This window comes from Herpailurus yagouaroundi, unplaced genomic scaffold, assembly GCF_014898765.1.
Source record: "Herpailurus yagouaroundi ecotype Mexico unplaced genomic scaffold, PumYag 28, whole genome shotgun sequence".
Lineage (NCBI taxonomy): Eukaryota > Metazoa > Chordata > Mammalia > Carnivora > Felidae > Herpailurus > Herpailurus yagouaroundi.
In genome coordinates, this window is record NW_024412376.1 from 136,919,449 (window position 1) to 136,939,414 (window position 19,966).

Consider the following 19,966-nt stretch of genomic DNA (forward strand, 5'->3'; position numbering starts at 1 on the left):
AAAAACATTTCCATTTTACAGAAAGGCAGACTCTTCTGGATGGGATCTATGCCGGTGCTGGGGCTGCACACCAATGTGGCACCGTCTGGGGATGGAGACATGACACTCTGTAGGAAGCAAGGTGAGGGAGGCCATAGGAGCAACAGGAGCCTCACTCAGCAGGTGAACAGAGCAGAGGCACCCACTGCTGGAGGGGCAGCGGGGCAGGAGGCGGGTCAGAGATGCGGCCCAAAGGAGCCACCCTGAACCCGACTAGCCCAGGCCAGCCCGCAAGCTCCAGGGCCCGGCAGGTGGGGCTGGGCCCATGTGCCCTCCAGGGGACCACAGGGCCCTGTGAGGGAGGTGGCTTGGGGGGACAGAGCTGGAGGGGAGGACAACGGGCAGAAGGATGCTGAGGGAGTTACCCAGGGCCCGCCCCCCCCCCCCGATAAAAACCCCCCCCCCCCATGATATGTGATGAAGAACCCAGGAGGGAGAAGCACCCGCCTCCTGGTGGCAGTGGCTGCGCTCTGGCTGCACACGTGCAAGAAGAGGGGAAATGGACCACATCCAGAAGGTAATACTGGGAGAGCTGAGACCAAGCAGATCCATCCACCCACAGACTCAGAAACCCCCAGAAACCTGAGCAGCGATTACAATCCAGTATTTATTCACGAGTTCTCGCTCTTTTCAAGGACGTTTTCTAGCCCAACCAGCAGTGGGAAGGGTGCGGGCCACAAAGCCGGGTGTGCCCCGCGGCTCAGCCGGGGTCCCCGCCCACTGACCCTCAGTCCCCGGGGCACTCTGGCCACAAGTTCCCACAGGCTGAACAAAATGCAGCGTGTGTTCAAGAGCTGCTTTGTCTACTTATTTCCAGCCAAAGAGATAACACAATTTAAAAAGATCTGGAAGGGGCTGCTGTGGTCTGTAGTCTCTGGGTAGCAGGAATGCGGTGGTTTGTTACCTTTGCTTAACAGTAGGTTATTGTTCTACAATTTTCATATACTGTATTGCTTTTGTAATCTTAAAGGTTATTTTTCACTTTTTAATTTTTTTTAAGTTTGTTTATTTTGAGAGACAGAGACAGCACAGGTGGGGAAGGGGCAGAGAGAGGGAGACGGAATCCCAAGCAGGCTCCCCACTGTCAGCACAGAACCTGACCTGGCTCTAACCCAGGAAACCCTGAAGTCATAACCTCAGCTGAAACTGAGAGTCCACAATTAACCAACTGAGCCGCCCAGGTGCCCCTATTTTTCATTTTTTAAAAAGTACATTTTTCTTAAACTTTCAGGAATTTTAGAGATTATGGTCTACTGTTATTAGGTGAGGCCTTCCAGAGACGAAATGATTTAGAGTGGAAAAAAATCTTTAAATATATGATGAAAAATTATTTCAACAGTACAAGTGAAATGGCATACAATTCTAAGTGGCCCCAAATGCTTCAACTATATTAACATACAAAAAGTCTTTAAGTCATGAAATACAATCTGAAAAACAAACATCAACGTCTATAGAAACTAAAAACTTTAGATGGTAGTCTAAAAAGCAATATTCAGAAGACTGTCCTTTTATATGCCTAGGTGATTACTTAAGACAAAAATTTTAGTTTAAATCAAAATTGTGTTAATAGTAAGAACTGGTCTATTTTATGAAGCTGACAGTTCAAACTTGAGTTTAGATAACCATTAACCTTGTGAACCAGATAAAAATTCTTGCTACTTCCTAGGAACCGCAGTAAAATGAATGTAATTCAAATTATGACATTTGTGGATACAGTACAAATCACCTTGACAACAGTATTAATTTTTTTTAAACACAAAGTTTTTGATAGCATAGGGCTACCCCTCACATTTACAGTGCCTTTTTTCTTAATGTTTATTCTTGAGAGAGAGAGAGAGAGAGAGAGTGAGCGAGCATGAGTGGGGGAGAGGCAGAGAGAGGGAGACACAGAATCTGAAGCAGGATCCAGGCTCTGAGCTGTCAGCACAGAGCCCAACACGGGGTTTGAACTCACAAACCGTGAGATCATGATCTGAGCTAAAGTCAGACGCTTAACTGACTGAGCCACCCAGGTGCCCCTACAGTGCCTTTTTTAAGGCACCATTCAAATTATTCAAAGCCAAATCTCTGTCCTCCTCCACCTCTCATCCGAAAGCCCATGTGTGGTAGACTTCGGTAAGCCAGGTATGGGCTGGATCTCAGGCTCTGCCCTTCTGCAGTATGTAACTTGCACAACCATACACAGCAGTCTAGTCATAGCCCTGTCACCAGCATCGGGGAGGTCCATGGTAATTGCCAAGCAAATGTTAGAAATTTAAAGTCACTAATGCATGACTGCCAGACCCAATCACAATCTGGTGTATCATAAATAAATCAGTTATTTACAGTTTTTAAACATACCACACTAGCTTTTAGAACACTGATTACATTCTTGAATAAAACCTATCACATATGTTCTAAAACCCTGAACTTCATTCAGATCAGTGGTGGAAACAGGACTTTTCTCTCAAGTCATTTTACCATGAAATAAACTCTCTTCACCAAGGAGTGGTTCCTTTTCTTGTATCTTGATCAACAGGCAAATCAGAACTTTGGCCAGTAAAGGATATTAGTTAGAAATAGTCTAATCTACTTTCCATTTAACATATTTTCACCTTGTAAAATACCAACAATACTATTTGTTGCTCCTTGGCTTTCTCAGAAGTTATAAACGTGGATAACGTCAATAAATGTTTACAAAACTCAGATTGTATCCCAGCAAAATACCGCAAAAGGAGAGTACATGTTTAACACTTTCTTCCTGCTTTAAAGAGATGAAGGAAATCAATAAAACAAACACACAAGACAAAAAAGAGAGAGTAAAATTGCACACAGAATAAAGCAGCCCAGGCCTGAATTCATAACCAGTGAACGTTAGCCCACAGCTAACATTTCTCACCCTCCCTGACTCACCCTACCCTCCTAGAGTGTGAGAAAGAAAATCTGATCTTGTCCTAGCACCTCACCAAATGTCCACGCCAGTGTCCCTAAGGCGGTTTACTCAGGTGTCATAGTGAAGGGAATGAACTGCGGTACCCTGAAAATCACTTCCAGTTCCAAAATTCTACTATTCTATAAAAATAAATTAGAATATAGAATGAAAACCAAAAAATCCCAACATCAAGAACATATGTAAAGTCTGTAGTATTTGTAAATTGCAAAACTAACAAAAATCCCCAAATACCTCAGGCAGGTAAGTAAGTATCTGTGGGGCAGACCCAGCTTGCCAAAAGTTCATGTGAAAAAGATTTAAGGATTTTAGTTGATCATAAGCCCAGGATAATCCAGCAGAATGGCCTGGATACCAAAAGAATGAAAAGGAACAAAAAGCCTACAGCATTAGGAGAAATGTCATCTTTCCATTAAGAGGGGTGTCATAGCCTCACCATTCTCCCGCAGACTGGGCCACACTGAGGTTTCATTTTCGGTTTTAGCAGACTCTAAAAGCAGCAGCAGTAAGAGTCACTAGGTACCTGAAATTCCATGAATGGAGACCAGGGCTTTCGGTGTGGGAAGGTGAAGACGGGAAGCAGGTCACTGCCTTTACAAATCTGTCGCAGGTTAGAGGCATTAGTGCCCTCCCACCATAAAGGGGAAGGGAAAGGGGTGAGACACAAGGCGAGGAAGATTTCTGCTCAGAATATAAAAATCTTTCAGTTAGAGCTATGTGCGATGATATGGATACTGAGCATCCCTGGAGAAGACTTGAACACAGAGGGGTCAAGTCCCCAGTGCTCAGAGTCAGACTTTCAATTCCTCGAGTCTAGGGCCTTATTTAAAGACAGGCACCTGCTTCCACCTTTGAGGTCGTGCTGAGTAGTCAGTGGTTCCCACCAAGCAGGAGTTTGAAAGCACAGTTCCTTCTCGGGCTCAGCCTCCCTCACGTGTGGGGGTGGGGGGCTGACTTCATCTTCATGAGAGGAGATATTTTACAATCAGGAACATTCCTAGAGAGCCAACACTGAAACCAAGGCTGACAAGAGATAAAGACAGGCTGCTCCAGCCAAGAGCTGCTGCTAGGAATGTATTCAAAGCTCCGTTGTTTTTCCCATGCCAAGGGAATGGCTAATGTGTGTCGAGAAGCGTCAGTGACTTGCTAAAACTTAACTCTGCTCTACTCCAGATTAATTCTACAATCAAGGAACAAGAATTCCACCTACCCAGTGGGAACTGTCGTCTCCGAATCCTGGTATTTTCAAAAGCGAGACTTCATCTTGATTTACAAGAGGAAAAGAATAAAAATAAGCCCTAAAGGAAGGAATGGGGTAATGAAATCTTCTTGATGTAATTAGCTCCTTTAGAAGTATTTAGTGAAATGCACTTCCATTTCTCAGATATCCTGGGGACAACTCCATATGGTCTTCTACTTTTCTCTCTACTCTCTATCTCTCTCCAGGGATCTCAAACCACTGCCCCAAAACCAACAAAGATAATTTCTTAATCTACATTTTAGCACTGAATTCTTTCCTCAACTTGACTCAAATTTTCAATTACCCCTAAGGATCCCCAGACTTCAGGCACCATGACGTTAAAGCATCCAAACCAAGCTCATGTCTTTGCCCTAAAATAGGCCCCTCTCTTTACTTGTTACCCAAATGCCTTCCAGGTAACCAGTTTGGGGAAGTGTCTTCCACTCTTCTCTCTACTCCCTCTACCTGCCATCAGCCATCAGAGTGTGTGTTCTATCACTATGAGCCCCAAACCTCAAGCGTTGGCCAAAGCCTGTACGCACCCCCAAGGACCTGCCAGGCCACAGCAGGAGCCCCAACGCTCAGCTCTGCCCAGCCTCTCCCAGGATAGATGCCCATCCATCCCCCTCCCCACGGACAGCCCTGATGGCGTCAGCCTACCACTCACAAACCTGCCAGGGCTTCTCTCTAATCTCTACCAAATACCAACACTGTGGCCAGGCCTTTAGAACCCTCCATGGGGAGGCTCTGATCATCTCCTCCTGTGAGTTCACCGAGGATGGGGGGCATGGGGGTTCATGCAACTCCACTCAAACCTATCCTGGGCTTCTGCTCATTTGATTTCTACCTCATGCCTTGGCTTAATGCAGCTTCTTCCATCTCAATGTTCTCATCCCCTGGATGGGACCCTCAAACCATGTACTCAACGTATTCAATTCTATCAGGAAACAAAGCCTCACAGAGCCGAAACGACTGGCACCTGGTCATCAGGCTGGGCAGAACTGGACCACCCCATTCAGGACTCTTTTTCTAGGCCACACCAGGTCCCCATGATCTGTTTTTAACTAGGAGGAAATAAAGTCTTTGGTTTGAAATTTCTTTATTAGACTAAAGCCTCTAAGCCCATTAAATTAAAAAATAAACACACACACACACAACCCAAAAACAAAACAACAGAGCACCAGCTAGTGCCCACATTTCTAGTCTCTGAGACTCACAAGCTTTATTCGGTTTGCACTTTCACGTTTAACAGCAGGCACTGTGTGTGAAAATGAAGGCTTTGGTGCCCATTCTGGGGTCTGCATGAAGGGCTATGAGGGAAGACTTATCCTCTCCCCCACATACAAGGGCCAAGTAGGCTCCCCTGCCTCTGTTTATTCAATCAGGATCAAAGCAAAAAATTATTAGATCTAAAAAGCCCCCCAAAATCTGCAGAGAGGTACTCCAGGGCACTGTAGACCTCCTTAACACCCGCATCCAAACTACATTACTGGCTTCCAAACTGAAAACTATTTTTTTTTTTTTTAGAAAGACAACATTCAAGTTAAAAGTGTACAATCAGTCCTGACTATCCCTGATTAAAAACAACAATGAGATTGTCAGGTGGGATTTACTGTGTGTGGAAAATTACTTCCGTGTACCAAAGGCTACTCAGAGGTTTTACATTTCCCTCAGCCTGCTTTATTGCAGACCTATGGTGTAAGCACCTTCGAACACAGTCTTCACCTCTACAAGGGCACGAATCACATCTTTCTCCCCTTGCATCCGTGTCCAAGTGCCCGGCACAGAGAAGATGTGCAATTAATGTATCATGACCAACAACGAACTTGAAGAAGCTGAATTTCTTGGCCAAGATGTCTGGAAGTAGCACAAGACTACCCAAAATGGTGTGGCGACTTCAAAACAATTAAAACAGACCTGTATGTTCTGGTGGTCTAGCACGCTGAACTCCCTCCTCGGGGGAAAACAGCCGGAGATCCCAATCTCAGCTAGTTTCAACACTACTGAAATAACGACATCAAACCTTAGTATGATGCTCTTTCGGCTAACGAATCCTGGGTGGTACAGACTCAAAGAGCTGCTTTTACTAAAACTGCAGTGTAATATAAATTCCTAGATAGTTCCTTCACATATCTTCAAATAAGGGCAGAGAATCCCTCACATTCACCTAGAAATTCAGTAATACGACTATTTCTGGAACTGCAAGAGAGTTATAACCCCTGTACAAGTATTGGCAGTATTTCATACTCATATAATTAATGAATAATCAATGCACAAAGGGCCGCAAAGTTATTACTCATAATCAGGCTTTTGGTTTGTGTTTCTAAAGTCAATTTTTACAATGAAACCTCTAATGTTTTAACTTTGGAAACTTACACATAAAAGAAAAAAACCTGACACAATAGTGACCTTCACAATAGACCTATGTAAATATCTCTAAGCAAATATTGTCTCACAGATCTTACAGTTTATTTTCACCTAATGACTGATTTCCTCCGGGTCCACCCTGTAGAAAGAACTTCCGCAAAATACCATTCGGCCAATTCTCTGCCTTCGGCAGGCCTACAATTATGAACTCTGCTAAACAAATAAACTTCCTTCCTATTTTTAAAGTTTTCCAAAACTGGAGAATCTACATCTTTAGTTGGCACACTATTTCCTGGACTTACAGCCCAGGCAGTGAAGAAACTCTTCACAGTATTTTGAGAGAGAAAAAGGACCTCAGAAGTAGCCAGTCAGCTGCCCCCCACCTCTATTTTAGGGAAGGAGAAATCAAGGCGAAGTTGTGACCTTCATCAAGGTCACACGGAGGGGGCGGGGGGGGGGGGGGGTTGGTGGCAGAGGCCTGTGTAATTCTCTCTGCCCCATTTTCCCCTTATCTGATCTGTGACCTGACAAAAGCATTTTGCTCCTGTTCCGTACTACTAAACCAAGGCTTATGTTTAATTCATGAAGAATGTGATACAACAACAGAAAGAACCTAAATATCATAGCGAGTACAAGGTGACACAAAGAACTCTGGGCTAAAAAGTCAGAACACCTTAATCTTAGATGGGACTTTGGGAGAGCCACATCACCTCTGGAGGGCTCAATTTCTCATCTTCAAACAGGGGGGAACAGAACTAAGCAACCACAAATGTCGTCTCCACCTCTGACTTCAAATGATGAGGATGGCAATGTTTCACCCCTAGTAAGTGCTTAATCTGAGCCAGGCATTGTTCTAAGTACACGATGTGGGTAAATCCTCCGCAGCCTGGAGGACAGCTACCATCCCCATTTGTGGATGAACACATTCTTCCTTACAGAGAAGGGACTTGTCTGCGGTCACACCTCCACTGGTAAAGGTGGAGAAGGGCTCTATCTGTCCCAGGCCAGTAGCTCCACGGGACCTCTCTTCCTTATCAGAGGCGGACAATCTAAGATGATTGGCCCAACCTGCAGTAATACAGACATAGAGTCCAAGTTGAGAACAATTACAGCAATCATTCAACACAATGTTCTCATTTTACAGATGAAGGACTGAAGTATAACTTGAAGTTATATAAGTCAGGAAATTTAACGGAAATGTACACCCAACCCTCTTCCTAGGTAAGCTTATCCTAAAAACTGCTTCAACAGTTTACATCACTTACATCATCTCATGACGCCCAAACATGACCACCTGATGGCACAGGGCAGTGATCACCACTCCCATGGCATCTAGCCACAGTTAAACAGCAAACTCGGGGCAAACCGAGACCTCCAACTCCAGCCTTTAACTTCCAGTCTTGTGTATATTCTAAGCTTGAAAAAAATGTCCACTGTGATAAGATTCTCTGGACAGCCTATTCAAAATAGTCTCTAAACACAAAGAGAACTTCCCAGAGAGGCTGAAAACATGCTTCCGTGGTGTTTTGAGGAGAATATCAGATAATAAGTGATAATACTCTAAAGTCCACCACTTGACAAGAAAATTAAAAATCAAGCTATGGTCACCTCAAAGCTGACCTCTTTCGGTCTGTCATTTAATTGCCCCTAGCCTCCCTGCCAATCTTGACCCATGTTCAATCTTTCTGCCAGTGATTTTCCTCTTATTTCCTGTTGTCTTCCCTCTCTAACCAAGAACATCATGAAATTCAGGCCTTTAAAAAATTTGTTCTGCATCTCATGTAACTTCAATCTTATACACCTATTTTTATTTACTTTTTTTATTAAGTTTATTTTTTTTAGAGAGAGACAGAGACAACATGAGTGGGGGAGAGGCAGAGACAAGGGAGAAGAGAGAGAATCCCAAGCAGGCTTGACACCCATCAGCACAGAGCTAGAAGTGGGGCTCAAACTCATGAAACCGTGAGATCATGACCTGAGCCTAAACCGAGAGTCAGATCCTTAACCGACGGAGCCACCCAGGTGCCCCTTATACACTTATTTATAAAAGCAAGTTAGTTGTACATTTTATGCCTCTCATCTAAGGAGGAAGAAAAATTCAAATCCTTGGTGTGACAAAATATTTTAAGTTCTGACCAACTCTGTTCCATATCTTGAACATGTGCTGTAATCCCTTTATTACAGAGATCTCACAGGTATAACAGATAAAATGTGAATTTACAGCCAAACAATTCAAGCATTAATCTTAACAGCTCTGACAAATTACCTAACCTCTCTGAACTTCAGTTTCTTCATACTATTTCCCCAAAGTAAAAGGAGGAGGAAATAACACCCCTACTCCACGATGATTTAGAAGGGGACTACTCCCAACACAACAGCTGGCACATATTAAGTGCTCAAAAACGCAATCATCTCTTCCTTTCTACGGCTGCATTAACACTAATGTAGTCTTCTCCCCTGTTAATTCCGCTTTGCAAATGATGTTTCTCTGAACAAAGTCAATCTCCCGTATCAGAGAAGAGACCTATTATACGCACCTACACTCTCTCCCACAGGACGCCCTCCAGGAAACAGAGCACTAAGTGAATCAGCAGGTCACTGGAGCCCAGCACCAGGGAGCTGTGTCGCCACACTGGACTTGGGCAACTTCCACTCTCTTCAAATCCTCAAGCCCTGGGTTCTTCCTACCCACAGTTCACACAACTGGGCCAGCCTCCCAGGCCGTGGAGGATTTAGAACACCCTTCACAAGTCAGAGGATCTCCACCCACTCCAGCAGACTGCTCACCTTCACATTTCCTTTGTCCATTCCTCTGCGGGTACTGGGACCTACTGTGAAATACACATCTAAAGACTCGGTGATTAAATAAGGTATTCTAAAATACAATATATTGACAGACATACATACTTTTGATTTTAGCAAAATACCTTAAGGACAAAAGTGCGAACAAATCGGCAGGGCAACATCAACAAGGTGTGCAAAATCCAGGGGTCCAAGATCTTGGGTTTAAGTTCTGCCACAATGAGCTATGTGCTCTTGTTCAAACTAAGTTACTTCCTGGCTCTGGGTCTCGGCTTCCTCATGGAGAAAAGGGAAGACGGAATAATATTCTGGTTGCAACAGAATGACCACCTCACCAGCCTCCATTACTGACAGGGGTGTGTAAGCCCTAGGGCATGCCAGGGTGAAGGAAGAGGGCTGCTCTTATTTCAGAACCTCCTGTATCTGGGCATTTGTTTAAAGTGTGACTGCCTTCCCCAAGGTTAAAAATCATTGGTTTCAAAAACAGGCAACAGAGTTGGAAAGCAACCCTGAATGATTCCAAGACATGCTGGAAAACTACCACAAGCATATCCTAGCAATTCTTTTTCATAATCCCCCACACATCAATGACCTACGCCTCAATCATCTTTCCTTAAAGACTTACTTCAGACCTCATATCCTCTAAAACATCTCCCCGAATCCCCAGCCGAGTGACTCCCTGTGCACACATCTGTACTGTTACATTAAATTACCTTCACAGATGGACCTCTCTCTGCTAGGCTGCAAGCTGCTCTAAGGCTGGGCCTGTCTCCGGGTCCACGTGCCTAAGCCACTCTTGCACAAAAACCACTGACAAACTGCAAACTCGACCATGTTTCAAAGAGTTTATACTTGCAGATGATCTTCACAATTTCCTATGCAATTTTGACATTGTTCAGTTTTAGAACAGGATCTTTAAAAAGATTAATCCAAACTACATTATTTTATAGACGAGAAAGGCTCCAAATTAACTCAGCTAAGCTCAACCAAAGTAAATGAACAAGGCCTAGAAGTCTAATCATTATAACACACGACCAACATAAAAATAATTTGCAAACGAAGTACCAAAGTACATAAAAACTAAGGAAATCCGGAGTGCCGGGGTCACTCAGTCGGTGGGGCACCCGACTCTTGATTTCAGCTCAGGTCATGATCTCACAGTTTGGGAGATTGAGCCCCCTGGGTCGGGACACCATCCATACTGTCAGCAAGGACTAGGTGTCCCTCCCCCATCCACACACTCTGCCTCTCTCAAAATAAATAAACGTTAAAAAGAAAAAAAAAACTAAGGAAATTCTTTTCCATCATGTCTTTCTTTTAAATCTAAAAAAATGTCAGTGGCTGATTCATTCTACCAACAGCAAAGTCAGAAGCAATAGAAATAATGGGAAAATTAAAGCTACTTAAGTATACATACACAAATATAACCATTTAAATTTTTGTCTTTCTATAACCTTTGTACATGTACCTGAATACCACCATATATTATGAAGTAAAATTCAAAAGGAAAATTTTTTATTTCTACTGCCTAAAAGTTAACAATCAAAAGGAAGGGGGGCCTCTACATTATGCCATCAGGGGAATGCAAATTAAAGCAACCAAGATACCATTACACACTTGTTAGAATGGCCACAATCTGGAACAATAATAACACCAAATGTTAAACGAAGATACGGAGCAACAAGAACTGCCATTCACTGTTGGGGGGAAGGCAAAAATGGTACCCCCGTCTGGAAGACAGGTTGGCAGCGTTTTACAAAACTAAACATACGTTTACCATATAATCCAGCAATCACTCTCCTTGTGATGTTTACCGAAGGGAGCTGAAAACTTACGGCTGTCTGTACATAAACCTGCACAAAAATGCTTACAGCTTTATTCACAACTGCCAAAACTTGGAAGCAGCTAAGACGTACTCTGGACAATGGAATACTGTTCAGAGCTAAAAAGAAATAAGCAATCTAGCCGTGAAAAGATACAGAAGAAACTTAAATGTACGTTACTACATGTGTGAAAGAAGCCAATGTGAAATGGATGCATTTCATGATTCCAATTATAGGACATTCTGGAATGGGCAAAACTATAAAGATCTGTGATTGACAGGGATTGGGGAGAGAGGACAAGATGTGTTAAAAGTCAGATCACAGTGGTTTTTTAGGGCAGTGAAGTTATTCTGTAGGATAGTAAAAACACATACCATTATACGTTTGTCCAGACACACAGAATGTCCAACACCAAGAATAAACTATAGCATAATCTTGGACTTTAGGAGATAATGTGTCAATGCAGGTGCATCAGCTCTAACAACTGGTTGGGGATACTGATAATAGGAAAGGCTATGCATGTGTGGGATCAGAGTATATGGGAACTCTCTGTACCTTCTGCTCAATTTTGCTGTGAACCTAAAAATTGCTTTTAAATATGGAAATCCAGGAGCACCAAGGTGGTTCAGTCAGTTGAGTGTCTGACTCTTTGATTTTGGCTCAGGTCATGATCCCAGGGTTGTGGGATGGAGCCTTGTGTGGGGCTCTGTGCTGAGTGTGGAGCCTGCTTAGGATTCTCTCCCCGCCACCACTCTGCCCCCTATATACTCTCTAAAAAAATAATAATAAGTCTATTTAAAAAAAGAAGGGGCGCCTGGGTAGCTCAGTCAGTTGAGTGTCTGACTTCGACTCAGGTCATGATCTCACGGTTTGTGAGTTCGAGCCCCACAACCAGCTCGCTGCTATCAGCACAGAGCCTAGAGCCTGCTTCGGATTCTGTGTCTCCCTCTCTCTGCCCCTCCCCTGCTCATGCTCTGTCTCTCTCTCTCTCAAAAAATAAACATTAAAAAAAAATTTTTTTTTAAGAGAAAAGATAGGAGGGCAATGGAGTCAATTTTTCAATGATAATCTGATTCCTAGTCTATTATAATATCCTAATGGTCTTTGAGGCAAAGTTCAATACACTGAAAAAAGATGAAAGGCCAAAGTATTTTTTAAATCTGATAAAATGAATAGTTAACACATAAAATGTTGAAATTTTTAAAAGGTACAAGAGTACACAGTGCAAATTTTTCCTTCCACTCCTATTTGCCAGACACTTTATTTCAAGGTTAATTCTTTTTGTTGTTTTATTTCATGGGATTCTATTTCCACTACTATCCTCCCAGATACAAGTGACTAATCTGAAATCCTGGCATTTATTCCAACAACTGTAAGCAACTCCTGTGTCTAACGGTAGGTATAACAGACAACTTGGCTACAAAGTGTGGTCCCCAGGCCAGCAGCATCAGCATTACCGGGGAGCCCGTGAGAAATGCAGAATTCTGGGTTCCATCTAGACCAACTAGAGCAGAACTATATTTTAACAAGATGCCCAAGTGATTGGTATGCACTGGTATGTAAGGCAACACCACGCCTGTTTTCATAGAGTCTACAGGCTAGTAAAGGAGACAAAATAACCACAACACAAGGCATCATACAGACTGGACTATGTGGCTACAAGAGTTTGGGGAAAGATCAGCTTTGGTCCCTAGGGGGTCCCCACTGCCATCAGGATAAAATGCCAGCCCTGGGTCTGTATGCCATGTGCCCTCTGGCCACTGCCCACCTGTCCAGTTTCATCCTCTACAGATCCCTACAACACATTCTGCAGCCAGCCTGACCATCCTGGGGCTGAGGTTCCTCCACTGTGGCTCCAGGGCTCCGTGCCTGCTGCTCCGGCCATTTGGCAGGGCGTGCGCGCCCCCCCCCCCCCCGCCCCGAAACTCCTCCGCCTGCTTCAGGCTGGAGCAGCAGCCACTCCCTACAGCCGCCCCCCCCCAGTCCCGCACCCCCATAGCTAGTGGTCTACCCTCCTCTACCAAGAGGAGCTACCACAAGGCAGAGGAAATGCCTTAGGGGCTATTTTTTTCTATATATTCACCTCCCCTTTGATATATTCATCCAAGGAATGAATGAACAATCACAGATGTTTCAGGGAGGTAGTGAAAGATGCGAAGGGTTTAGAGAATCAGAAATGGAAGACCAAGGCAGAGACATACACTGGTTAAGATCAGTTTAGCGAATTTGTTTAGCAGGGGGGAAAAAACCTGTTTTTTGTCATTATGAGATCCACTCTGGGCTCACTATTCTGCTGTGGATGAGGCGGGATTCTATTCCTGCTTTTCTCCATTCCCTTTTAATAAAACCAACCTGTGCCCAAGGTACTGTCACTGTGAACAACCAGAGCTCCCAAAGAGGGGCTCCTGCCCCCAGCAGACAAACGAGCCCCACAGGAGCCCGGCCAAAGCCTTGGTCGGGGCGACGACACCAGCTTCACTTAGCAGAGGCAGCAAATGTTTCAAATTCAAGGAATGGTCTGACTCTGACAAGGAGGTCTTCCCTCTTTATTAAACTCAAACATCCACTAATTAAACGTAATAGAAGTCTACCGAAGGAAAAACATTTTATAGTTTTAAAGAATCCATCACATTAACCTAGGACAAGCCAACACCGAGCCGACTGTACCCAAGAAAGCAGACCTGCCCCCTCACAGCCAGTGGCTTCCTTACAGGAAGGCCACCCTGTGCCAGTGAACAGGCAAGCCCGACTGGTCAGAGGCACCCAAGGTGGGCTGGGCTGGGCCGGGCTGCAGGAAACCACAAAGGTAAACAAGCAAGGCCCGCATCGGGACACAAGTGGGCCTCAAAGCCCTGGTAAGCCGCAGCTAACCAAGGACAAGCTGCATTCCACACAGAAGCAAAGAGTTTCTCATCATTTGCTCCAAGATCAGACTAACAAGCTCATTTCAGAAGATAAAGAACAATTAGGTATCCACAGGCGTCCTTTCCCTACTACAGAAGCTACCACTATGGCCGCCCTCTGCTTCCGCCTAAAGCGTACCTTGGCCGATGTCACCCCTCTGGTTAACGCCCCCTAAATGCCTCCCACTGCGCTTAAACGCAGATGCAAACCCCATTCTGTGCTTACAGAGCCCTAAAGGGCCCGGGCCTGGTTACCGCTCTCCCACTGGGCCCCAGCTCACTGTATTCCAGTCACTCCTGCCTTCTTCCCACTGCTTTAACGAGCCCACCTGGGCCACCCCCAGGCTTGGTACCTGCTGTCCCCTCTGCCTGGAATGTGCTCAGCACCCTCACTCCCCAGATGAAATGCTACCTCCTTGCCACCCCAGCCCCTAGTCACTCTCTACCAGACCACGTTGCTTACTTTTCTCCCCAGCACTTAGCACCATCTGGAATGGCCTTGTTTACCTATGTGCTTGCTACTCTGCAGTCTCTCCCACCTCTTATTCGAGCTCCATGAAAACGGGAGCCTGGTCTGCCTCAGTCATTGCTAAACCCTCAACTCCTCAAACAGTACCTGGCACATACTACGTGTTCAATAAATATCTGTGTTGGACACATTTGTTAAATGACTTGCTGAATGAATAATAGGTACACCCCTAGGTTTTCAGCAAGGCCAAAATATGAAAAACTTGGTTTCACATAAAATATTAATTAGTGACTATTTTACAAAGGATTCCTTACCTAATGTATTTTTAAATATCTGGCTTATAGAGTTTCAGTGTGCACGCTTTTTTTTTTTTTTTTTTTTTGAGATTTTATTTTAAAGTAATCTCTATACCCAACGTGGAGCTCGAACTCACAACCCTAAGATCAGTAGTCACATGCTCTACCCGCTGAGCCAGCCAGGCAACCCCAGTGTGCACACTTTTTAAAGGATAAACTTATGGTCACCTGGGTGGCTCAGTCAGTTAAATGTCTGACACTTCGTTTCAGCTCAGGTCATGATCTCATCGTTCATGAGTTCCAGCCCCATGCTGTGCTCTGCGCTGACAGTGCAGAGCCTGCTTGAGATTCTCTGTCTCTCTCCTCCTCTCTCTCTCTGTATATGCTCTCTCTCTCTCTCTCTCTCAGCATCAATAAACTTTAAAAAAAAAAAATTAAAAATAAAAAGGATAAACCTATTGTGCAAATTGAACTCACTCCTCCAGAGTATGAACAGTACCTGGTACACAGAAGGTACCCAATAAACATCCCCTGCATAATGAGCACTGGGAAATAACACAAGGCATGAACTATATGAAACTACATATATGAATTCGAGAACACAGCAAATCCGGATATATTTAGGTCCCATTTTCCATGTTATCTGACAGAGTAACACATACATTTAAAACCCACTACTTGGGGCGCCTGGGTGGCGCAGTCGGTTAAGCGCCCGACTTCAGCCAGGTCACGATCTCGCTGTCCGTGAGTTCGAGCCCCGCGTCGGGCTCTGGGCTGATGGCTCAGAGCCTGGAGCCTGTTTCCGATTCTGTGTCTCCCTCTCTCTCTGCCCCTCCCCCGTTCATTCTCTGTCCCAAAAATAAATAAACGTTGAAAAAAAAAATTTAAAACCCACTACTTTCAGACACTAGCAATAATCTTAGCCACTACCTTTACAGGCAGGTGCAAATTCAGATAAATTCAGAAAATTACCCGACAGTTCTGCAGTTTTCGCTAGCTGCTGCATGGGAGACACAGAAGCAGTGAGCAGAAACACTCAAAACTGCCAGGTTGTTGAGGACATCTGTGGGTTTAGTATAAACATCACGATTCTTGAGAAATTAGGTTTTCTTTGTAATCTACATAAAAACTCGTGCCCCAATGAAAGACTAATCAAGAAACCACACCTCTATAAAACCTGCCCCACTGGTAATACAATGCACACCTGCACCCCTGCTCCATGTCATGTCCAATTTAACAGAAAGTACGTCTTAATTTTTCCTTCCTTAACATAAAATTCTTCCCTGTTTGGGCTGTATTCCTATACCATGAAACTGCTCACTCCACATATTCAATATTCATGCAATATTAATGCAGCACCCAAGAAAAACAAACTCCCGTTCGGGTATCCACCTGCATCAAGTGATGTCTACTCCCCTTCTCTTTCCCTACCAGGTATCGAGCCACAGTCTGCAAAGGTCAAGACAGAAAAGTAATTAGATGTGCAAGTGTTTGTGTGAAGTGTGTGTTCGTAGTCAGCTGTGTGTTCTTGAAGAGTCATTCTAAAATCAAATATAAATGTACTCTGGGATTATACACATTGTCTTATTTGCAGCTCTTGTTTCTGCTTTTAAAACATTCCCTGGTTTATAATGCCAACTGTGTTAATGCCTTATCTCTTAACAGTAAACCAAAGAGGTTCCAAAGAAACTCACTCTTACAATCTATAACCCCAAGACATGATTTCAGATAGTTTCACATTCTAAAAACTCACAACATATCGTCTATAAGAATCAATTTCAGGATGCAATTGATGAGAGTACACCATGTAGAAGACATGAAACATAAAATAGCTACACTTTCTGCTGACAACTGATAAATTTGCTCCAGAAACATTTCACAGTTTTGCTGTTGTTCTGTAGTTTAAATAACTCTGGAATAACACGATTCAGAATTTACAGGAAGTTACAATATACAGTTCATTTACATCACCTTTTCAAAAGTACTGCCAATTGGAGAAAGCTGACAATCCTTGTAAAAGTCCTTAATGTTTTAAGTAAAGCTTTAGTCTGGTGTTTTCACTATCATCTCTTAGGTCAACGTGAACAAAAGTCCACCTCACTCCTATAGTGAAAAGCATCTTTATTAAATGTTTTGGAAAAGTAAACAAAACTATAAAGCAGTACCAGGAATAAGTTTGTTGATAGGTTTTTCTTTTTGGTTTTTGTTGTTGTTGTCGTTGTTGTTTTAGATTTACTTCTTAGCAATTTTGGAGTAAAAAAATATATAGTTTTTGTTTTGTTTTGTTTTTTTTTTTTGGTTTGTCTCCCTTTGGCCTTGTGGTACAAAGTCAAACAGTATAAAAGGTGGACTCGAATCCTCAACCTAAAATAAATAAAATATAATCAGACAACACACCCTGAATTACTTTTTAAACTACATAACATTTTTTTAAATTTAGCATTATTTATAAAAGCCAATAAGGTATCACTTCAAACCAAAAAATCTGGACTTTATCATTCTTTTATTCAGCACAAAACTACAAGGGCTCAAAACTTTGTTGAAAGTCATTTCATTTTATCACAGCTGTGTTTCAGGAAGTGAAAATTCTGGTGAGAATGAGAAGATAGGATACAGTGCCTAATAACTAATCTGGTTTCTGTGTCTCCATTTTATTACCACTTAAATGACAGGCAAAGCCTTATGTGGCTCACAAACAGGTATTTATTTATAAAACCAGCACTCTAAAAGCACTACATAACTAGAAGATATAACAACCACCTAATTATTATTTGTAAAGGGTCACATAATGGCTAACAGATTCTCTCAATAAGAGTTTATTACTCAACCTGTCAAACTCCAAGAGTGAGCCCTGCTAAGGGCTAAGAGGAATCCCTGGAGTGTGAGAAAGGTGCCCAGTTGTCCTGCTGGCCTGAAGTTGAGAGGGATCCATCACTCAAAAACACCTAAACGGCTGGTACTCCGCCAGGGTATTAAAATAATTCTATGTTCGCAAACTGGTGGGAACTCTAGAAATCTACTCCCATCCCTTCGTTTTAGCGATAGTGAAATTGGCAGGGGTTTGCAACGCTCAGTTATTCTGAAGGCGCTAATGTTCTGAAAGTAAAACTTCATGGAAATAGAAGGTAAACATTTTCCATTCAAAACTCAGACCACCGAACCCTCTGAAATCAGGGAGTTTAAAACAAAGGACGGACACCCTCCGTGTGCACCAAGTCCAGCTTTTCGGCATCCTCGGCGCCCTAACCCAGGCAAACAAGCACAAGCCGGTGGCAAGGAGGATGCCACCCAAGCTCCCGCCGCGGGGGAAACACCCGGCGGAGAATCCGCGGCGCGTGGTGGGCTGCGGGGGAAGAGAGGCAGCCGGCCGCCAGGTGCGGACACCTGGGTCCGGCGCCGAGCCTCGCTCTCCCCACCCGTCAAATGGGCGTGACGCCACCTAGCCCGTTAGGCCAACTAATGAATGAGAACCGCCGGGGAAACGACCCCAGCCGCGCCCGCCACTCTCCGGTCGCTGTCCCCAGTCAGCGGGGCGTCCCCCGCAGCCGGCGGTCTCGGCACGGTCAGACCCCCCACCCCCCGCCGCAGGCGCTCCTCCCGCGCTCCGGACCCCCCGCGGCTCGACGGTTACAAACGTCCCCAGAACCGCACCCGCCGGGACGCCGGCTCCCCAGAGCCGTCCGCTACGGTAACGGGCGCCGGCCCGACGCTGCCCCGACGCCGCCTACCTTGGCCACCCAGCTGAACAATGGTGACATCGCGGGCCGGGAGGCGGCTCCTCGCCCGTCGCTCCCGCTCACTCCCGCCGCCGGCCCGTGGGACGGCGGACAGCCGGGGGCGGGCTCAGGGCACGGCGGGGCGCGGGCATGGCTCCGGCGGCGGCGGCGGCGGCGGCGGCGGGCTCCTCCCCGCTCGTCACTGCTCCGAGAGGTCGCGCCCGCAGGGCTGCCCGGGCGGCCGAGAAAGGGAAGTGGGTGGGGAGAGCGCGGGGAAGGGGAGGGGACGGAGGGGGAGGGGTCGGAGCGCGGCCGACCCCGCCCACCCCCACCCCACCCCCCACGCTGGGCTCGCGGCGGGAAGTTGGGACGCGCGGGTGTCGCGCACCTCCCGGCTGTCCCCGGCAGCGCAGCTCCGGGAGGAGGAAACCCACACGCCTCGGACGTCCTTTTCGCACAACTTTCGGAGAACCGGGAAGTCCTCTCGCTCAGGTTGGATACAAGCCCCAGAGTTGAGAAAGCCCGCCCAACTTAACCGGGGTTGCCCCCACCCCCACAGCGTTTCTTTCTAAGCGCTCGAGATGGCGGGTAACAAAAGGACTAGTGTTTCCCTAGCCCCTAATACCTTTATATAATCAAAGGTGGTTTTCTTGGAGTCAGGAAACCAAGCTATTGAGACTCGGGGTGGGGGTAGGAAACGGAGCTCCTGCCAGCCGGCAGGTTTCAGCCACGTGAGAAATGGTGACTTCACCGGTTTTCTTCTCTCCCAAGGCAAGACGATAAGACAGTGTAGTCAGTTTATAGCTACAAAGGTTAAAGCTGAGTTTCTAACTCAAGACACCCCAGAGTTCCACATTGGGAGAAAAAAAGAAAAAGTGCAAAGGTCTAGTAGCCAGCGTGTAAACGTAAGTCATGTTGAGCCACTCACTGTGTGAATCAGGCCAAAGAGCAACCCCAGACCGAGAACTGTGTTCTCTTTCCTTTTGTCATATTGTGCATTATTTTCATGATAGGCCAATAGAACATTTTATTCAAACGGTTTGGACGGTCTCCAAACGTCTGGCATCTGAGTCAGGTGGGTATATTATCCATTGCTGTGTAACAAATTATCCCAAAACTGAGAAGCTTAAAACACCGGTTTCTGGGGGTCCGAAATCCAGAGCATCTTAGCTGGGTGCTCTGGCTCAGGTCTCTCTTGTTGAGTTCAAGCCTTAGCTGGGGCCGAGGCCATCCCAAAACTGGAGTGGGACTGAAGGATCCCCTTCCAAGCTCACTCCCATAGTTTGTTCCATACAGGCTGTTGCACTCAGGCCTTCGGTTTCTTTTCTTTCTTTCTTTCTTTCTTTCTTTCTTTCTTTCTTTCTTTCTTTCTTTCTTTCTTT

At 45.1% G+C, this 19,966-nt stretch overlaps 1 protein-coding gene across 5 annotated transcripts in view; it reads right to left on the reverse strand.

Annotated features, from left to right (window-relative positions):
- The window catches only part of TBC1D1 (TBC1 domain family member 1), a 230,000-nt gene that overhangs the window by 135,265 nt on the left and 74,769 nt on the right, over window positions 1-19,966 (reverse strand). The window contains exon 1 of one of the 5 annotated variants that reach the window (XM_040485972.1): window positions 18,597-18,726. The exons of the other annotated variants lie outside the window; for them this stretch is intronic. Coding sequence (XP_040341906.1) covers window positions 18,597-18,626 — 30 coding nt within the window. The 5' untranslated portion in view covers window positions 18,627-18,726. Of the gene's footprint in view, window positions 1-18,596; window positions 18,727-19,966 lie in introns of those variants that run through there. 5 annotated transcript variants of the gene reach the window in all.